This window comes from Dendrobates tinctorius, unplaced genomic scaffold (genome assembly GCF_039654945.1).
Source record: "Dendrobates tinctorius isolate UK_male_01 unplaced genomic scaffold, ASM3965494v1 ptg000120l, whole genome shotgun sequence".
Taxonomy (NCBI): Eukaryota; Metazoa; Chordata; class Amphibia; order Anura; family Dendrobatidae; genus Dendrobates; species Dendrobates tinctorius.
The window spans coordinates 26,464,922-26,485,589 of record NW_027361788.1 but is presented as its reverse complement, the minus strand read 5'-3'; the positions used below and the strand labels follow the sequence as shown (position 1 = coordinate 26,485,589).

Below are 20,668 nucleotides of genomic sequence, written 5' to 3'. Positions count from 1 at the left end.
TTGTAATGTCCTTAAAACAAGTCAAAATGAGGCTCAGTATTGTGTGTGTGGCCTCCACGTGCCTGTATGACCTCCCTACAACGTCTGGGAATGCTTCTGATGAGGTTGCGGATGGTCTCCTGTGGGAACTCCTCTCAGACCTGGACTAAAGCATCCGCCAACTCCTGGACAGTCTGTGGTGCAACGTGACGTTGGTGGATGGAGTGAGACATGATGTCCCACATGTGCTCAATCGGATTCGCGTCTGGGGAACGGGCGGGTCAGTCCATAGCTTCCATGCCTTCATTTTGCAGGAACTGCTGACACACTCCAGCCACATGAGGTCTGGCATTGTCCTGCATTAGGAGTGACCCAGGACCAACCGCACCAGCATATGGTCTCACAAGGGGTCTGAGGATCTCATCTCGGTACCTAATGGCAGTCATGCTACCTTTGGTGAGCACAAAGAAATGCCACCCCACACCATTACAGACCCACTGCCAAACCGGTCATGCTGAAGGATGTTGCAAGCAGCAGATCACTCTCTACAGCGTCTCCAGACTCTGTCACGTCTGTCACATGTGCTGAGTGTGAACCTGCTTTCATCTGTGAAGAGCACAGGGCGCCAGTGGCGACTTTGCCAATCCTGGTGTTCTGTGGCAAATGCCAAGCGTCCTGCATGGTGTTGAGCTGTGAGCACAACCCCATCTGTGGACGTCGGGCCCTCATACCACCCTCATGGAGTCGGTTTCTAACCAACCATTTGTGCAGACAGATGCACATTGGCCTGCTGGAGGTCATTTTGCAGGGCTCTGGCAGTGCTTCTCCTGTTCCTCCTTGCACAAAAGCAGAGTTAGCGGTCCTGCTGCTGGATTGTTGCCCTCCTACAGCCCCCTCCACGTCTCCTGGTATACTGGCCTGTCTCTTGGTAGTGCCTCCAGCCTCTTTACACTATGCTGACAGACACAGCAAACCTTCTTGCCATAGCTCGCATTGATGTGCCATCCTGGATGAGCTGCACTATCTGAGCAACTTCTGTGGGTTGTAGAGTCCGTCTCATGCTACCACGAGTGTGAAAGCACAACCAACCTTCAAAAGTGACCAAAATATCAGCCAGAAAGCATTGGTAGTGAGATGTGGTCCCCACCTGCAGAACCACTCCTTTATTGAGGGTGTCTTGATAATTGCTAATAATTTCCATCTATTGTCTATTCCATTTACACAACAGCATGTGAAATTGATTGTCAATCAGTGTTGCTTCCTAAGTGGACAGTTTGATTTCACAGAAGTTTGATTTACTTGGAGTTAAACAACAAAATATAAGTGTTCCCTTTATTAAATATAAGTGTTCCATTTATTTTTTTGAGCAGTGCATATAATAATATACCGTATATATTACTGGTATTTATTTATTTTACCACTGCAGATTTTTGCATTATAGACTAGCATTGCTAGTTGTTTTATGTTTCATGTCCAGCATTTTTAAAAAAACCTAAAGGGGTAATTCAACCTAAAATTAAAAAATAAATGAAGCAAGAGAAGGAAAAAAAAAACCCTTTATGGCGTATTCACATCTGACACTATCTGACTATGGTTGTTGGGACAATCGCAGAATTTTTGGCAAATGTGAAAATACTCTTTGCATTAATTAAGAGGAATCTGTCAGCAGATCTTTACTATGTAATCTGAGAGCAGCATAATGTAGGGACTGAGACCCCCGATTCCAGAGATGTCATGCTGGGTTGCTTGTTGTCATTTTGGTAGAATCAGTTTTTCTGCTGCATATCTAGCAGAGCTCGAAATGCTGAGCTCTTTATAACCCCGCCCACACCACTGATTGGCTGTTGTCATGTGTACATTGACAGCTTCTATTCAGTGTTGGGGGTACAGTTACTCTGATTAGGAGGACTAGGAAGCACGAGAAACCTAGTCCTGTAGTTATAATCTTTTGCTGATTAAACACTGATCTTATTGAACTAGCAGCATACAGCCCAGTAAGGAACATGTTTCTGAAATGAGGGTCTCAGTCCCTATCTATGATTACATAGTAAAAACCTTCTAACAGATTTCTTTTGAAAGTATTACTAACTAACTGAAGAGCCCGGCGTTGCCCAGGCATAGTAACTAACTGTGGTTAGTTATAACAAATTATAATGATTATCCTCCATCACATAGTCCCGTGCCCATATACCCATCATACATACCCTCCATCCCATAGTCCAGTGCCCATATACCCATCACATCCTCCATCCCATAGTCCCGTGCCCATATACCCATTATGACATCTTCACCATGGCAACCATTCTGACATCATCGTTGCCATGGCAACCAATATGACATAACCGTCACCATTGCAAGGTGTTATGACATTATCATCGCCGTGGCAACCATTGACATCATCGTCGCCATGGCAACCATTATGACAATCGTCGATACACATACACACATACATACACAGACACATACACTCAGCTTTATATATATAGAATAATATGATTACCATTATACCCCTTATGCTAGAATGTGATCACTTGCTATAGGACCTAAAGCTGCAGTATCAAGTGATATCAATGATGACATGACTCCTATTTTGTTTTTGGGGTAGCTTTCATGTCTTTGATGTCATGGATCCATATCAATTAGATCAGCATTCCACAAACAAATACATACGTGCTCTGATGTCGTACTTGACCACTTTTCCAGAACTTCGTAGATGCTCCTGGAAAAAGAGGAGATCTCCTTTACTATCGTAGGAGTTGACAAATCTCCTAGGCGTTGCAGAAGACTTTTGAAATGTAGTGTTCCCTGCTATATGCGGTACCAGGGGTGTACTTATATAAACATTCACTACCCGTAATTGTTAAAAAGTTGGCATGCATGAACTAAGCAAGATGCAAATATTAGTATATTCAGTCTTGTCAAAAAGCATCTGACAGAAGTGACAATGGAACATGCTGCCATGGCAATTTTTTAATGGTGCAACCACTGAAATTCCCACCTCTGAACTCATAATACATAGCGTCATTGCTTTAAAAAAATCACAGTAGTCAGATGCCAAATGCTGTGTGGAGTACCCCTGATACCTGTAAAATCAGTCCCCGAACATTTTCTCATGCTGTTTGGGTATAGTTGAGTCCTCTGAGAATAGTTCTCCTTGTTGTCACTTTCACTCCTGCTTGATTGATGGCTATCTTCATTTTTGTGTCCTCTTAAAATCTCGTGCCTGCATGCTCAGTACCTAGTCTTGTGCATGTGCACAAATGGGTCATCCTTTCCTTGTGAGCTTTATCATTGTACTTCGCATGTACCGAGAAAGCATGAAGACTTCACTTATCCCTCCAGTCACCTGACAGCAAATATCCTGGAGCGACTTCCGCTTCACCGCACTTTCCCAGCGCAAGTACAGTTCAACCATGAAGAATTGAGCAGATACTAGATTGATCTCGTACAGTGGGGAAAAAAATATTTAGTCAGCCACCAATTGTGCAAGTTCTCCCACATGAGATGAGAGAGTCCTGTAATTGACATCACAGGTAGACCACAACTATGAGAGTCAAAATGAGAAAACAAATCCTGAAAATCGCCTTGTCTGATTTGGCAAGATTTATTTTGCAAATTATGGTGGAAAATAAGTATTTGGTCACCTAAAAATATGCAAGATTTCTGGCTCTCACAGACCTGTAACGTCTTCTTTCAGAGGCTCCTCTGTCCTCCACTCATTACCTGTAGTAATGGCACCTGTTTAAACTTGTTATGAGTATAAAAGACACCTGTCCACAGTCTCAAGCAATCACACTCCAAACTCCTCTATGGTGAAGACCAAAGAGCTGTCAAAGGACACAAGAAACAAAATTGTAGCCCTGCACCAGGCTGGGAAGACTGAATCTGCAACTGGCAAGCAGCTTGGTGTGATTAAATCAACTATGGGAGCAATAATAAGAAAATGGAAGACATACAAAACCACTGATAATCTCCTTCGATCTGGGGCTCCACGCAAGATCTCATCCCGTGGGGTCAAAATGATCACAAGAGCAGTAAGCAAAAATCCCAGAACCACACGGGGGGACCTAGTGAATGACCTGCATGTAGCTGGGACCACCGTAACAAAGACTACCATCAGTAACACGCTACGCCGCCAGGGACACAGATCCTGCAGTGGCAGACATGTCCCCCTGCTTAAGGCAGTACATGTCCGAGCCCATCTGAAGTTTGCTAGAGAGCATTTGGATTATCCAGAAGAGTATTGGGAGAATGTCATATGGTCTAATGAAACCAAAGTAGAACTGTTTGGTAGAAACAAAACTCGTCGTGTTTGAAGAAGAAAGAATGCTGAGTTGCATCCAAAAACACCATACCTACTGTGAAGCATGGGGTTGTTTCTCTGCAAAGTGACGAGAATGACTGATCCATGTAAAGAACAAGGAATAGTTCAGCTCACCCTTTCCGTAGAAAATGTCTTAGATTCCATGGACCTTGAGCGTGGATTTGCGTCTCTGCCAGACGCTTTGCAAATATACTTGTAGAAAAAAGAAGAATCCAGCTCCAAGAGATAAGATCAATTTTCTTCATTCAGTTTCATTTGTAAAAAATTGTGCAAAATAGGCCATAAGACATGCAAGTACCGAGTGTACCGGTGAAAAACTGCCTGTATGAAACTGAAGGCATTTTGAACACACACAGAGTAAAGGTGGCCGTGTTCACCGATATTGTGGTGTTCAGCAGACAGTATATTTATGGGGTCCTCTTGGTTCTCCCTGACACATGATGTTGAGGGAAAAATAAAGATGGACATAAAAAGACTATCATTTTATTCACAGCAGAGACAAACCACTTCCAGAAGAATCCTACAGTGACTATCTCATAAAGAACATAGGAGCTCTAAGCCAAGTGTTCCTCCATATTGGGGGAAGGAGGAGATGGCTATCGGCCAACTGATGGTTCAGCTGACAGGTATCTAATATCTATGAGGGCCTTTAGATATAAACAAGAACACATGATATACTCTGGGGTGGAGATACTATTTCACTGGAGTAAAGTGACTTAACAAGTTCCTTTTAAGACCCCTCAAAAAGCCTTAAAAGTGTGGAAAAATTCTAGAAAAAAATGCCTTGTAGGGAATGCATGTAATACTTTAATGTCAACTCACATCTATCATTTTTACCGCAGCATTTTTTGTGGCAAAAATGTAGCAAAAATAGTTACAAATTAGCAACTTGGCAAAATAAAGCAGACCTAGTTCAATTATATAGAAAAGGATTTTGATTTATTATTCCCTTGGTTTCACATAAAACTATATGGTAAAGTGCAACAAGTGGTTTACAGCGACTGATCCGGAGCTTCTCCGGGCAGTGCAGACAGGACCAATACACACAAGGGAGGTATATATACAGTACAGACCAAAAGTTTGGACACACCTTCATTCAAAGAGTTTTCTTTATTTTCATGACTATGAAAATTGTAGATTCACTCTGAAGGCATCAAAACTATGAATTAACACATGTGGAATTATATAATTAACTGAAAATATGTCTTATATTCTAGGTACTTCAAAGTAGCCACCTTTTGCTTTGATTACTGCTTTGCACACTCTTGACATTCTCTTGATGAGCTTCAAGAGGTAGTCACCGGAAATGGTCTTCCAACAGTCTTGAAGGAGTTCCCAGAGTTGCTTAGCATTTGTTGGCCCTTTTGCCTTCACTCTGCGGTCCAGCTCACCCCAAACCATCTCGATTGGGTTCAGGTCTGGTGACTGTGAAGGCCAGGTCATCTGGCGTAGCACCCCATCACTCTCCTTCTTGGTCAAATAGCCCTTACACAGCCTGGAGGTGTGTTTGGGGTCATTGTCCTGTTGAAAAATAAATGATGGTCCAACTAAATGCAAACCGGATGGAATAGCATGCCGCTGCAAGATGCTATGGTCGCCATGCTGGTTCAGTATGCCTTCAATTTTGAATAAATCCCCAATAGTGTCACCAGCAAAGCAACCCCACACCATCACACCTCCTCTTCCATGCTTCACGGTGGGAACCAGGCATGTAGAGTCCATCCGTTCACCTTTTCTGCGTCGCACAAAGACACAGTCGTTGAAACCAAAGATCTCAAATTTGGACTCATCAGACCAAAGCACAGATTTCCACTGGTCTAATGTCCATTCCTTGTGTTCTTTAGCCCAAACAAGTCTCTTCTGCTTGTTGCCTCTCCTTAGCAGTGGTTTCCTAGCAGCTATTTTACCATGGAGGCCTGCTGCACAAAGTCTCCTCTTAACAGTTGTTGTAGAGATGTGTCTGCTGCTTGAACTCTGTGTGGCATTGACCTGGTCTCTAATCTGAGCTGCTGTTAACCTGCGATTTCTGAGGCTGGTGACTCGGATGAACTTATCCTCCGCAGCAGAGGTGACTCTTGGTCTTCCTTTCCTGGGGCGGTCCTCATATGAGCCAGTTTCTTTGTAGCGCTTGATGGTTTTTTGCCACTGCACTTGGGGACACTTTCAAAGTTTTCCCAATTTTTCGGACTGACTGACCTTTATTTCTTAAATTAATGATGGCCACTCGTTTTTCTTTACTTAGAATTTGTATTATGGCAAGAAAAAAGCAGCTAACAGTCTATTCAGTTCGACTATCAGCTGTGTATCCACCAGACTTCTGCACAACACAACTGATGGTCCCAACCCCATTTATAAGGCAAGAAATCCCACTTATTAAACCTGACAGGGCACACCTGTGAAGTGAAAACCATTTTCGGTTACTACCTCTTGAAGCTCATCAAGAGAATGCCAAGAGTGTGCAAAGCAGTAATCAAAGCAAAAGGTGGCTACTTTGAATAACCTAGAATATAAGGCATATTTTCAGTTGTTTCACACTTTTTTGTTAATTATATAATTCCACGTGTGTTAATTCATAGTTTTGATGCCTTCAGAGTGAATCTACAATTTTCATAGTCATGAAAATAAAGAAAACTCTTTGAATGAGAAGGTGTGTCCAAACTTTTGGTCTGTACTGTATGTCAGAAAATATTGCACTGTGACCGTGATGGTGGTCAGATTCATGTTTCGTTGGTGGTAGGAAAGCTTTACTTAAGGATGAAACCCTGACCACATGACCACCCAGCAGATGTGCTGAGGTCAATACAATAAGGGAAACATGGATCCTCACACAGGGCACGTAAAAATTATATAAAGGCAGATGAGATAAAGGATCAGAGGGCATCCAAACTCTGTACTAGTCCATAAATGCATGTTGACATTGGCCATAAAACATAAAACCTGCAAAAGACAAAGTGAGCAAAAACCCTGCTGTAACTAAATAAGTAAAAGCAAAAGTGCATCTAAATAATACAGAGTTTTTAGTAATACTGTTTTTTGATCAAAAGTACCATGAAAGCCATCCCACCACGACTCGGTAGCTCTGTTTGGGATAGTCCTAATTTGTTATCAAGCCTTGTAAGGTCCTAGTTATTTGGGGCTCGGTAGTAGCTGCAGCTGCATAGGGTTAACGCTACTTTTTTTTTTTTAACCGCACTTGTAGATTAAATAAATTCTGCTTCTATATAAGAAATAAGCATTTAACAATCACTTCCTCAGTTAATCTAAAAAAGTTTAATAAACCCACAGCCAGAGGGCATCAATAAAGAAAATCTGAGCGCTGCCCATACTGTACATAAACACGACAGTCAATTGGCTTAGTGCTGTCATTAACATGTTATTTCTGTAAATTGAATATTCATTCTGTTCATACCTATGGTAATTAGGGGCACAGGACTCCTCTTTCCTAAATATTGGCACAAGAACTGTCATTGCTGATTTGGGTGACAGTTTGTCTCTGAGGCCAAATTCCATTTGTCCAAAGCATTTGTGGATGTCCGCAGGTGGCTTGTTCCCCAAAACAATTCTTATTAAAAGCCTGAAATTGGTGTAACGTGAGCTCTGTGTGGTTGTAAATAGCTGGGGTCTGTCCTGTATAAACAGGAGCTTGAAGAGGCCTTTATACGAGGTAGCACAATGAGCAGGCTTGTTGTACCATACGCACAGAGCCGCTTTCCTGGCTCCGAGCTCCAGAGCTCAGAAGTTTGGCTCGGCAATGTAACCTTCCATAGACTCCGGGTGATTCACAAAGCTCCACTCTGTAATTCTCAGGCTTCTGTTTGATGGCTTCGCCTTTACCTGCTCTCTTGATGCTGGTAGTCACGCAATAGAGTAGCTGTGTATTTATTCTCAATCTAGGATATGATGCAAGCATGCCACTCTTATCAGCAGGCAGTTCTTAAAGTTGACTTCTTGGCAGCAGGAAAAATGAGCAAGCTTGACAATCTGAGCGACTTTGACAAGGGCCGCATTTGTGGGTTGTACTCCGTAGGCTGTGATTAGGAACTACCAAAAGTGGTCCATTGGAGGTGAGAGTGAGATAGGGTCATGGGCTTCGAAAGCTAATTGACATTTTTTGGGAGTAACAGCAAAGCAAAAGTCACTGCAGCACAATGTGATGGAAATGTTCCTACTGCTTGTGATAGAGAGGTGACACAACACGCAGAGCATTGTAGCTTGTTGTGTATAGGGCTCCAGACTAAAATCCATTCCTGGAGAAGAGGGGTACGAATTTAATCCACAGCAGTGTCGGCTAAGTGCAGCTCACAGACCTCTAAGGTGTATTTTGTATACAGTTAAAAACAATTATTCATGTATTTCATCTTCTAGAAAACTAGATTAGTCAAGTGATGCACATGTACATGGGATTGATGAATATGAAGGGTTTATAGGTAAGAATCACACTTTTCTTTTCCTTGTAAGTGCATTCAAGAGCACCTTGACCTCCGGACAGCGCGATTATCACTATTATTAGAGAGACTTGCACCACACACAACCTAACCAGAGAATAGGGGGTAACTTTCGTATCAGTATGTGTTTGAATGTTGGGTCCCCCAGCGATACCATGATCAATGCTGTGATTCTTGGGATCCGAGCTCTGCAGTCCGGTCTTGAATACAGCAGAGATGCTCTGCCTCCATTCCATTCATTGTCTATGGGAATGCTAGAAATGGCCTAGTACAGTCCCATAGACAATGAATGACACAGCGGTAAAGCATACACACCTCCACACAGGATGGGGCTGAAGACCCTCAATCTCAGGATCGCATTTGGAGCCCCATTTATCAGCAACTTGTCCCCTATCTCATGGATAGGAAATAAATGTATTCTCCCAGAAAAATACAAGTTAACTTTTCTGTAAGTGTTTGGAGAGGAAACTGAACTAATCAGATTTTGTTATTTTTGAACCTCAGACACCCATCTGCTGTTGTCAATCTGGCTCTTGGCTAAAAGTTAGAAGGCAATATTGAGCTAAAATATGCAATTTATAGGGTCCTTTACAACTGCTCATATTCCAGACCCCATTCACATAGTACTATTCGTAGGGTTATTTTTTCTGTGTATTTAGCCCCTACCAGTAATGCGTGCCACTTGGTTATTCCAGCCAAATCATGGGATATAGCAAACATGAAAACAAGAAAAGCTGGGAAGATATAACTGCTATATGTCAGTGGACATGCTCACGTTATTCAATACCTAAATATTTTTGTCTGAAAAGTCATTTAAAGTCAACTTCATCTCCACTGCTGCTAACCACAACAGAGGAGGATAAAGCATCTCACTTCATCTGTATGGATGCAAATAATATCACAGCTGGGAGCGTGCAAGCCTGCGGAGAGCTGTGCCCCAAGACGGTCCCCAAACTTTTCAGTAGATCAAGTCTCCCGGACAATACTGAGTCTACTGATCATATCTGTCCCAGGCTTGTTGAAAAATGAAATGGGCACAGCTCATGTTTCTTTGATCTTTCGCCCCCTCAGGCTCCGCTTCAGTTCCTACTAGTCAGCGGTAGTAGAGCCAGGTAGCGAACAGACAAGAGGAGCCTTCTACACTGTTCATAGGAAGCTCTTTCAGAATATGAACTACCCTTGGCTCTCAGCCCGTCCTCAATCCACTGTACACAGATGGGAAGATCTCCCGTGCAGATAAAATAATAGTTGGAGACCTCATTTACCGCTGGGGCATAGGAAGTGCAGAGATGAGAGAAATTTTGTTTAACTATTGAATTGCAATTTATTGCATTTTATTAGCATGAATGGTTCGCGCTGTTTATTGATAGTCATTGATTGTTAGATTTCCAGTGCTGTGTTTTTTGTTTGTTTTTTCAGGAAGCCTTTTAATAATATTGCTTTTAATGTAGATGTAGTTTTGGGTATTTGCGATGTAGTGCTGCAATATTACCGATAAGACAGACTCCCAACCCCCCCATACACAATATTTAGGGATCACGGTAATATAAGAATCATTTCCTGGGAATCTTTTTTATCATAATACCATGAATAGACAACGGGAGAGACTCTCAGATCAGACTAAAGAAGCCTTTGAAACGCAAAGTAATCATGAACGAGCATTGTTAAAAACCCTCATTTCGCCATTATCTTGTCACCTGACGAAAGAGCAAAACGCTCGTTCAACTGTTGAGATGATCTTTTGTGCAGCATAAAAGATCTTCATGCTCGATGGTGCATCGTCCTATGTAAACAGGACTCGCACTGCCGAGAACCATGGCAGTCTATGCGCACTGAACAATCTAGATATAGCTCGCTCAGTGCGCATCGTTGCATCGTGGTCAGTCAAACAACCACCGATCGGTAAAAGTTTACTCATTGGTGGTTGTATTGTGTAGCCGGTAGGCTTGATGATCTAAAAGTGCACAAAATTTATCAGAGTATCTCATGCTGTCTGCGAAATTTGGCGTATCTTTGAACTGTCCAGTCAGAGCTTACACCGTCTATTGGCTGGCTTGTTTTAGTATACTAAATTTCAGCCTAGGTACACAGGACAGTTCAGCATAGTTTTGGTGAATGGGATTGCAAATTTGTGCATGACCTTTGCATTGAAGAATGTGTATAAAACACCAAAAACATGTGCTGCAAGGTGTGAAATAATTTTTTTGTACTCATTAACTAAGCTACATCCACCAGAAAATTGGCTTAATCAGACTGACTGATTTTTTACTTGCTTTATTTCTTTAGTAGTACTCTTAATACGTCTTCTGTTTTTCCCTCTGGATTTGGGAGGTTACCTCTCCCATGGTAGCAGTGGCCTGCACACTTTCCTTTCACAGATGAAGTGATGTTCATTCTCTACCTTACGGCACTCATTGTGCTCTATATTATATTTGATGTTGTTCTCTTTGGATGGTTTCACATATCTGACTGAAATTTCATGGGCTGAGAATGGACTGCAATGTCCAGCCCTGAGTCTGGTCTCCTGAACCAAACTTAACAACCTCAGTTATTCTTTTGAGGCTCTTGAATTTGGGTCAGAAAATAAACGGCTGGTCTAGATATTGCGGTCAAAGAAAGTCGGATATGTGAAACCAACCTTATGGTGAATATACAATTTGGGTGTTAAACTAATGATCTTCTCGTGAATAATCATTCCATTGGTGCAGCCAAACACGTTTTAGTCTGTGTTGGTTTGCTGAAAGCAAAACAATGCTCATATATTTTATTGACACCGAGGTTTGATGATTTTTCTGTGAAAATGTTTTAATGGCCTTTCTCCAGTTAACTTTTATAAATGGACAGTGCTTTTAACAAGCTTATCATGGAGTTACAATCTGTATGGCTGTGACCATTGATCCCCAGCCGATCATTTGTTCAGTGGTCACTTAGTTATCAACCTATTTGAATTTAATGGGTTTGTTCGCCTTGTGCGATTAATTCAGATTTCTGTAAATCAAACCTTTCCAATTTGTTGTCTGCTTTGTACTCTGTAAATTTTTCTGAGAACGCTATTTTTTACCGCTCTTTTCAGGGTGACATGGGTGCTGTTGGACCCATTGGCTTTATGGGACCCAAAGGTTTAAAGGTAAGCGCCCCCTTTTCGAAAAAAGTTTTTGCCAAAATATTAGCAATCAAATATATCCATGTGTATTATTTGAAAGTGTCCTGTATGAACCTATGTACAGGAGGGAATGGACACTGCAGATTGGGAATGTGATGGAACGTTCTTGGGTTTTTTTACTTGAACTCTTCACACAACACAAGATATTTCTTTAATTCACATCTGTCTTTTTGGGGGCTACATCTCTTCCTAACATGGCCACCAGTGCCAGGACTAGTCTGTGATAAATCTATGTAAAGTAATAGTATCATATTAAAGGGCACCTGCCGGGTTCCTTAAGCCCCCCAAACTTCCACTATCTCTGACCTTTTAGCCCAAATGTTCACTTCTGTGATAAAACAATTTTTTCCCATCGCCATATGCATTGCTTCACATAAACTAGTTCTCTTCAGACATTGTTCAGGTAACTTACATCGTCCCCACTTACCGCATCATCTCTGGATCTGCATCGATGTGAAGCGTGGTGTATTCTCCCTTCTAGCTCAGGAAGGCACATTCTTGAGATGTCACGGCCAGTGGAGATGATGTCAACCACACCCAAGGGCATCAGATTAGTCTGCGTGAAGCATCGCCCACCGGTCTAGTCTTACCTAATTAACGTATGGCAAGCATTGCATTTAACAGTTGTTTTTGCACAAAGTAAAGATTTGGGGAGATAAATTGCAGAAATAGGCCTATGTAACCTATTGATGGCGGTTTGGGGGCTTAAAGGAACTGACAGTAGCAACAGTTTACAAGTTAATACTCACAATGAAAATGGATTTATCCAGTTAAGAAAAATCCTTCCATGTGTTTAGAATAGTAAGTTCTACCACTTACTGATACACTGTAATAATCCAAGCTGCCACAATCTTCATCTATAAGCAGCAGTGGGTCCTCGGCACAGGGGAGCATTTCTTGTGTCATCAGTGTGGTGTGTGAACTGGGCTGGCTTGTTTTAATAGGTTTGCCAGCTCCCTTCTCTGTGCATTTGTTGTGACAAAGAAGGGGGCTGGCTTTAGTATCGAGCACAACCCAGAAATAGAGCTGATATTTTCAGATCAGGACACCATTGATTGATATATATATTAGTAAGTTCTATAGCTTGCTCTTTTAATTACATTTAATATGTGGTAAGCTTGTTTAGCACTGGTATTTCTGGTGAAGAAGTGGAGTTCAACATGGCTTGTGGTATAGGGGAGTGTGGTGTTCAATGGGTGACTTGTTTCACCCAGCTCCAAAGATGTTGTTGAGATCTATGACTGGGAGCCAAGGGCGATTTACATGTCATGGTCATATAGGGCGTAAGGGAAACGCAGAGGATGGAGAGGTCTGTTATGGCCTCTTTGGCTTCTTGAACCCACAATGCTTCTTTTGTTGCCCTTAATCTCTCTATGCAAAATTTTGCAGACTAAAGATATACCTTAGCTAGCGATTAGCTCTTTCTCACATATTCCGCCACCCCTATGCACTTGAATGTTTGAAACAGCTAAGCATGCTTGTGCTCTCCATAAGCTGAGGTGAGTAAGCCGCTGCCAGATCCCCGATCCTTCCTTTCACTAACATCCTATCTCAAGAGAAGAATATTCAGAATTGACAATCCTCAGTGGTTGACACCTTTTAATGGCTAACTGAAAAGATGGTAACAAATTACAAGCTTTCGAGACTACTCAGGTCTCTTCATCAGGCATTGACTAAATTCTGAAGAATCACATTTATGCACAACACAGCACAGAAAAAATGCAATAGATAAGACAGGTGACGAGAAGCAGAACTATCATTATGGGAGAGAATGGCTCTACCTGTGGCAAAACATTTTTGTATGCCTGATCACACCATTCATATGAAATTACTGGTATTTAAAGGTAACTTCACATCTCAGAGAGACAGAAAAGTCTGGGAGGACAAGCTCATGACGACCCTTGACACTCAATGCAGGAATGAATGTGTCGCATGCATTTATGTATTTTTACATCAATTAAGGAATTTGCTCCTAAGACCTTGTGCGGACATCACACAACACAGAACCAGACCCCAATCAGAGGACAATAAAATATCCAGACTCCTTATCTATGAACTGGTCCAATATTTGTTTATCCCTCTCCCATAATGATAGCTCTGCTTCACGTCATCTGTCTTATCTATTGCATTTTTTCTGTGCTGTGTTGTGCACAAATATGTGATTCTTCAGATTTTGTATTAGTCAATGCCTGATGAAGAGACCCGAGTAGTCTCGAAAACGTGCAATTTGTTACCATCTTTTCAGTTAGCCATTAAAAGGTATCAACCATGGAGGACTCTCAATTCTGAATATTCTTCTATATACTGGCTAACAAGGTACAAAGATATGCCGTATGTAGTCGTGTATAAGCCGACCTGTGTATAAGCCAACCCCCCCTAATTTTGCCACAAAAAACTGGGAAAACTTATTGACTCGCATATAAGCCTAGGGTGGAAAATGCAGCAGCCACTGGTAAATTTCAAAAATAAAAATAGATACCAATAAAAGTAAAATTGAGACATCAGTAGGTTAAATGTTTTTGAATATCCATATTGAATCATGAGCCCCATATAATGTTCCATACAGTTCATGATGGCCCCATAAGATGCCCCATACAAAATACGCCCCATATAATGCTGCATAAAGTTTAATAATGGCAACATAAGATGCTCCATATAATAATATGCCCCATATGCTGCTCCATAAGATGCTCCATAGATTATGCCCCCATAAGATGCTCCATAGAACATGCCCCCATAAGATGCTCCATTTAATATGCCCCCATAAGATGCTCCATAGAATAGGCCCCCATAAGATGCCCCAAAAGATGCTCCATAGAATAGGCCCCCATAAGATGCTCCATAGAATAGGCCCCCATAAGATGCTCCATAGAATAGGCCCCCATAAGATGCTCCATAGAATAGGCCCCCATAAGATGCTCCATAGAATAGGCCACAATAAGATGCCCCATAGAATAGGCCCCCATAAGATGCTCCATAGAATAGGCCCCCATAAGATGCTCCATACATTATGCCCCTATAAGATGCTCCATAGAATATGCCCCCATAAGATGCTCGATAGAATGTTCCCCCATAAGATGCTCCAAAGAATAGGTCCCCATAAGATGCTCCACAGAATAGGCCCCCATAAGATGCTCCACAGAATAGGCCCCCATAAGATGCTCCATAGAATAGGCCCCAATAAGATGCCCCATAGAATAGGTCCCCATAAGATGCTTCATAGAATAGGCCCCCATAAGATGCTACATACATTATGCCCCTGTAAGATGCTCCATAGAATATGCCCCCATAAGATGCTCGATAGAATGTGCCCCCATAAGATGCTCCACAGAATAGGCCCCCATACGATGTTCCATAGAATAAGCCCCCATAAGATGCTCCATAGAATAGGCCCCCCATAAGATGTTCCATAGAATAGGCCCCCATAAGAAGCTCCATAGAATAATCCCCATATGCTGCTGCAAATGAAAAAATGACATCCTCACCTCTCCGACGCTGGGGGCCAGGTGCCAGTGTCGCTGCTGGCTCAGGACCACGGCACTGGCGATATTCACCTGTCCTCGTTCCCACGCTGCTCGCCGCTGTCTGCCACGTCGTCTCTCAGTGACGTTCAGGCAGCAGAGGGCGCGGCGTGCACTAACAACGTCACCGCGCCCTCTGACCTGAACATCACTGACAGAGGACGCAGCTGGCAGCGGCGAGCAGCGTGGGAACGGGGACAGGTGAATATTGGATATACTCACCCCCTCCTGGCGCGGTCTGTGCAGCCCCGTTCTCCCATGGTCGCCGGCGCCTGCCTTCAGAGGTCACGTGATACCGCTCATTAAAGACATGAATATGCTCATATTCATGTCTTTAATGAGCGGTACCACGTGACCGCTGAAGGCAGGCCCTGCTGAGACCTTGGGACAAGCAGGGGGCTGCAGAGACCGTGCCAGGAGGGGGTAAGTATGATCTCTGACATCCCCGCTCCCCCTCCCCAGCCGACCCCCAGTATATGACTCGCGTATAAGCCAAGAGGGGGACTTTCAGCCCAAAAAATGGGCTGAACATCTCGGCTTATACACGAGTATATACGGTACATCTTTCCTGTGTCTCAAGGAGAGATTCTTTTGTCATGTGTATGTGGAGACATTAGAGGAATGCACAGAACTGATTTGTCAGTCGTGTATCACTTTGGTATACCAGGTAAGTGGAAGCTGTATTCACCTGATGACATGAAATATGGTGCAATTAATCTGGGGATTCTGCTAAAATGTTTATTATATTTTAACTTTATAATTGAAGGATATGTCACCTGTTTGCTGTCGTTTTTACATATTGGCTCTCACACTGTTTTGCAGGGGCTGCCGGGGAACGCAGGAGAATCTGGACTGAAAGGTGATAAGGTGACAAGAATACTCCCTTTACTGCATTGTGTTTTGCATGCAAAGACTCCAGTATCTCAGTATCTTTCGTCCTCTGTATTACATCCTTCTACCCTGTAGTCAGTTTGTGGAATGGTCACTCACCTCAGCAGGTAAAAGTCTGCAGAATCATGTGGGACCAGGACTGTCCACCATGGTGTATTGTCAGTTCAGTAGTCCACCTCCATCCTCCCATTGAATAGTAAATGATAAAACTGGGCTTTATCTTTGGTATCTTTGGCCGGTTCTGCAGTCAGGGGCATACTTTTATCCCAAAAGTGAGGAACTTCTACCTCCTTGTAAAATAAATCCACTCATTGAGGTAAGCTTAGAGAGACAGAATTTTGACTGTGTATGTTGTTCTCTTGTTGGCCATACACATTAATTGAATGTCGGACGATCATCCAATGTATATGGAGATATCCCAAGTCTCCTCTGATGGCTGGGTGAAAATAAGATTAGGCATTTTGGATTTCAACATGCCCTTCCTTTTCACTAGAGAGAAGAGTTTTTTGGCAGTGACTTGTATTTCTGGCCCTTTGATTATTAAGAACATATGTACGTTCGGCCAAAAGGGAATCAATAGCATTCATACAATCATTGTTAGTTTTTGTTTGCCCCTTCCAAATTTCTGGATTATGTTTATTAATTTTTCTGGCTAATGAAATTGATTTCCATCAGTATGTACTACCAAAGACATACTAAGCATTTCATATACTGAAGAAGTGTTTAATTACAATCTTCTGATCTCTCAGACAACTCACGTTTATCTTTGGAGCTTACACCATAGTCCATTGGACAAATTAAAGCAGGGTACAGAATTCCCCCAAAAAAACAAATATATTGAGGGACTATAGCAGGAAATATTTGTAGTATACTTTGAGGAATTGAGGTAGATATAGGTATAGATCGGGTGAAATAAGTATTGAATACAACACCAATTTTCTAAGTAAATATATTTCTAATGTTGCTAATGACATGCCTGCGACTAGTTTCTCCATACAGGAGGCATCTGAAAGCTGCCATCACAAAGGTTTCTGTATGAAACACTCAATAAATTTCAGTAAGCGTGTTCAATACTTTATCCCTGTGTTATTTCTCATTGTTACATATAACTTATTTTATGGACATCTATGGTTTGAGTTCTTTGCCTGTGTGGATTGGATGTGTTTTTACTTACACATGGTGAGAATTTCATGGCAATAGCACCTGTAGAAATATATTTACTTAGAAAATTGGTGATGTGGTCAATATTTATTTCACCCTCTTAGTGTGTGTTCGTATGTATATATACAGTTGGGTCCATATATATTTGGACAGAGACAACATTTTTCTACTTTTGGTCCTAGACATTACCACAATGAATTTTAAACAGAACAATTCAGATGCCGTTGAAGTTCAGACTTTCAGCTTTCATTTGAGGGTATCCACATTAAAATTGGCTGAAGGGTTTATGAGTTTCAGCTCCTTAACATGTGCCACCCTGTTTTTAAAGGGACCAAAAGTAATTGGACAATTGACTTCAAGGCTATTTCATGGACAGGTGTGGGCAATCCCTTTGTTATGTCATTCTCAATTAAGCAGATAAAAGGCCTGGAGTTGATTTGACTTGTGGTGCTTGCATTTGGAAGGTTTTGCTGTGAAGGAAACATGTGGTCAAAAGAGCTCTCCATGCAGGTGAGACAAGCCATCCTTAAGCTGCAAAAACAGAAAAAACCCATCTGAGAAATTGCTACAACATTAGGAGTGGAAAAATCTACAGTTTGGTACATCCTGAGAAAGAAAGAAAGAAAGCACTGGTGAACTCATCAATACAAAAAGACCTGGGAGCCCACGGAAAACAACAGTGGTGAATGATCGCAGAATAATCTCCATGGTGAAGAGAAACCCCTTCAAAACAGCCAACCAAGTGAAAAACACTCTCCAGGAGGTAGGCATATCAATATACAAATCTACCATAAAGAGAAGACTGCATGAAAGTTAATACAGAGGGTTCACTGCACGGTGCAAGCCACTCATAAGCATCAGGAATAAAAAGGCTAGACTGGACTTTTGTAAAAACATCTAAAAAAGCCAGCACAGTTCTGGAAGAACATTCTTTGGACAGATGAAACCAAGATCAACCTCTACCAGAATGATAGAAAGAGAAAAGTATGGCGAAGGCGTGGTACAGCTCATGATCCAAAGCATACTACATCATCTGTAAAACACGGCGGAGGCAGTGTGATGGCTTGGGCATGCATGGCTGCCAGTGGCACTTGGTCACTAGTGTTTATTGATGATGTGACACAGGACAGAAGCAGCCGAATGAATTCTGAGGTATTCAGAGCCATACTGTGTGCTCAGATCCAGCCAAATGCAGCCATACTGATTGGTCGTCATTTCATACTACAGATGAACAATGACCCAAAACATAAAGCCAAAGCAACCCAGGAGTTTATTAAAGCAAAGAAGTGGAATATTCTTGAATGGTCAAGTCAGTCACCTGATCTCAACCCAATTGAGCATGCGTTTCACTTGTTAAAGACTAAACTTCAGACAGACAGGCCCACAAACAAACAGCAATTGAAAACCACCGAAGTGAAGGCCTGGCAGAGCATCAAAAAGGAGGAAACACAGCGTCTGGTGATGTCCATGAGTTAAAGACTTCAGACAGTCATTGCCAACAAAGGGTTTTCAACCAAGTACTAGAAATGAACATTTTATTTACAATTATTTAATCTGTCCAATTACTTTTGGTCCCTTTAAAAACAGGGTGGCACATGTTAAGGAGCTGAAACTCCTAAACCCTTCATCCAATTTTAATGTGGATACCCTCAAATGAAAGCTGAAAGTCTGAAGTTCAACTGCATCTGAATTGTTTTGTTTAAAATTCATTGTGGTAATGTCTAGAACCAAAATTAGAGAAATGTTGTCTATGTCCAAATACATATGGACCTAACTGTATATTGTGAGGTAGCGCTGTCATTCAGATAGGGGATCACTCGCTTGGCAGCCACAAAATCAGATCCAGCACAGGTTTTCCATAAACCAGTATAGTCCATGCGGTTTATTGTGCAGCATAAACCAAAGCAAGTAATATACAGTTCACATCAGCATAGCGTCCTTTCACAGAGCTTCTCTCTGTCCTCCCTGTGGTCACACAGGTTGGCATACACAGGCTCTTCAGCCTCATTATCTCACCCACGTCAGGGTTTCCTCATGGCTGTTTCTCCACGCTGCAGACATCCACTCTCTCCTCTGGGACTCTCAGACGCTGGCAGCCATGACACACAGCCACTCCACAGGCTGTTAGCTAGGAGATACTTCTCCCAGCGGGACCTTTCACACAGGACCAACGAGGTCCCTGCATTCACTCCATGTGACCTACCCTGGCCACATTATATGGTTCATAGCCACGCCCACGGGTCACATGACTCTGACCTCATCACAGGTCCTTCAAGCCTTTACACACTATTTACAACAGTGCTTTAAACACACCCCCTGGGTGGGTTTGTAGGTAACCAGGCCCACCCATCTCTCTAGTTACCTGGAGACTTCTCCCTTACACATTGAAACAACACTTCAGCAATATCATTGCTGAACAACACATAAGTCTCCATCTCAAGGCCACCCACCTTGAGATACATAACCGTCCTTCCATATTCTGCCACTCATCCTCTCTCTTGGGACATCCACACAGCGCCCGCTAGCGGACATAGTGGTCATTACACCACATACCTCCCCCCTTTGTTCAAACTTGTGGGGTTGAACACACAACATTACATCAGGCTCTCGAGACCGGGCACTCATTACACCTTGCCCCACAGGTCGAGAGTACCATCTCCATCTGTCATACGGCCTCATCTCCACGTTAGGCCTCCCCCGCCCCCAGCGGTCAGAATATTGGCCCTGATCTTTGGCCCTCCAGTTGCAGTCTGTCTGCGTCATCAGTCACTGTCTAGTTACCACATTCCTCTCCCTGTTTGTTCCGTTCCCTGACCAGCTCACACGGTTGGTACGGTTATCAGTCTTAATCAGGCCTACTGTCTGGGCTGAGTCTGACTCATTCAGGGTCTCACAGGAACTACGGTGTTGTGAGTTCATTCTCCCCTTCACCTTTGATGTCTGATGAACTCCCTCTGCTGGTGAAGAGAGGTAGTGAAATTGATTGGGATGGGAAGAACCTGTCATCTGAACAGGCGGAGTGTGATTGGACATCTGGAATTTCGGAGTGGATATAAGGCAGCTGACGACCTGCAGGGCTGCTGGTGATCCTTTCTGCTCTGAGCTCTTGCATCCAGCTTAGTTCCTGTCTACTAAAAGCTAAGTTTTTGCCCTGCTATTATTCCATGAGATTTTGTCTGGTTTC

At 42.6% G+C, this 20,668-nt stretch overlaps 1 protein-coding gene across 1 annotated transcript in view; it reads left to right on the top strand.

Moving 5' to 3' along the window:
* COL27A1 (collagen type XXVII alpha 1 chain) overlaps nt 1-20,668 on the top strand; it is a 460,501-nt gene that overhangs the window by 151,345 nt on the left and 288,488 nt on the right. The window contains exons 15-16 of the mRNA XM_073590987.1: nt 11,822-11,875; nt 16,255-16,299. Coding sequence (XP_073447088.1) covers nt 11,822-11,875; nt 16,255-16,299 — 99 coding nt within the window. The remainder of the gene's footprint in view (nt 1-11,821; nt 11,876-16,254; nt 16,300-20,668) is intronic.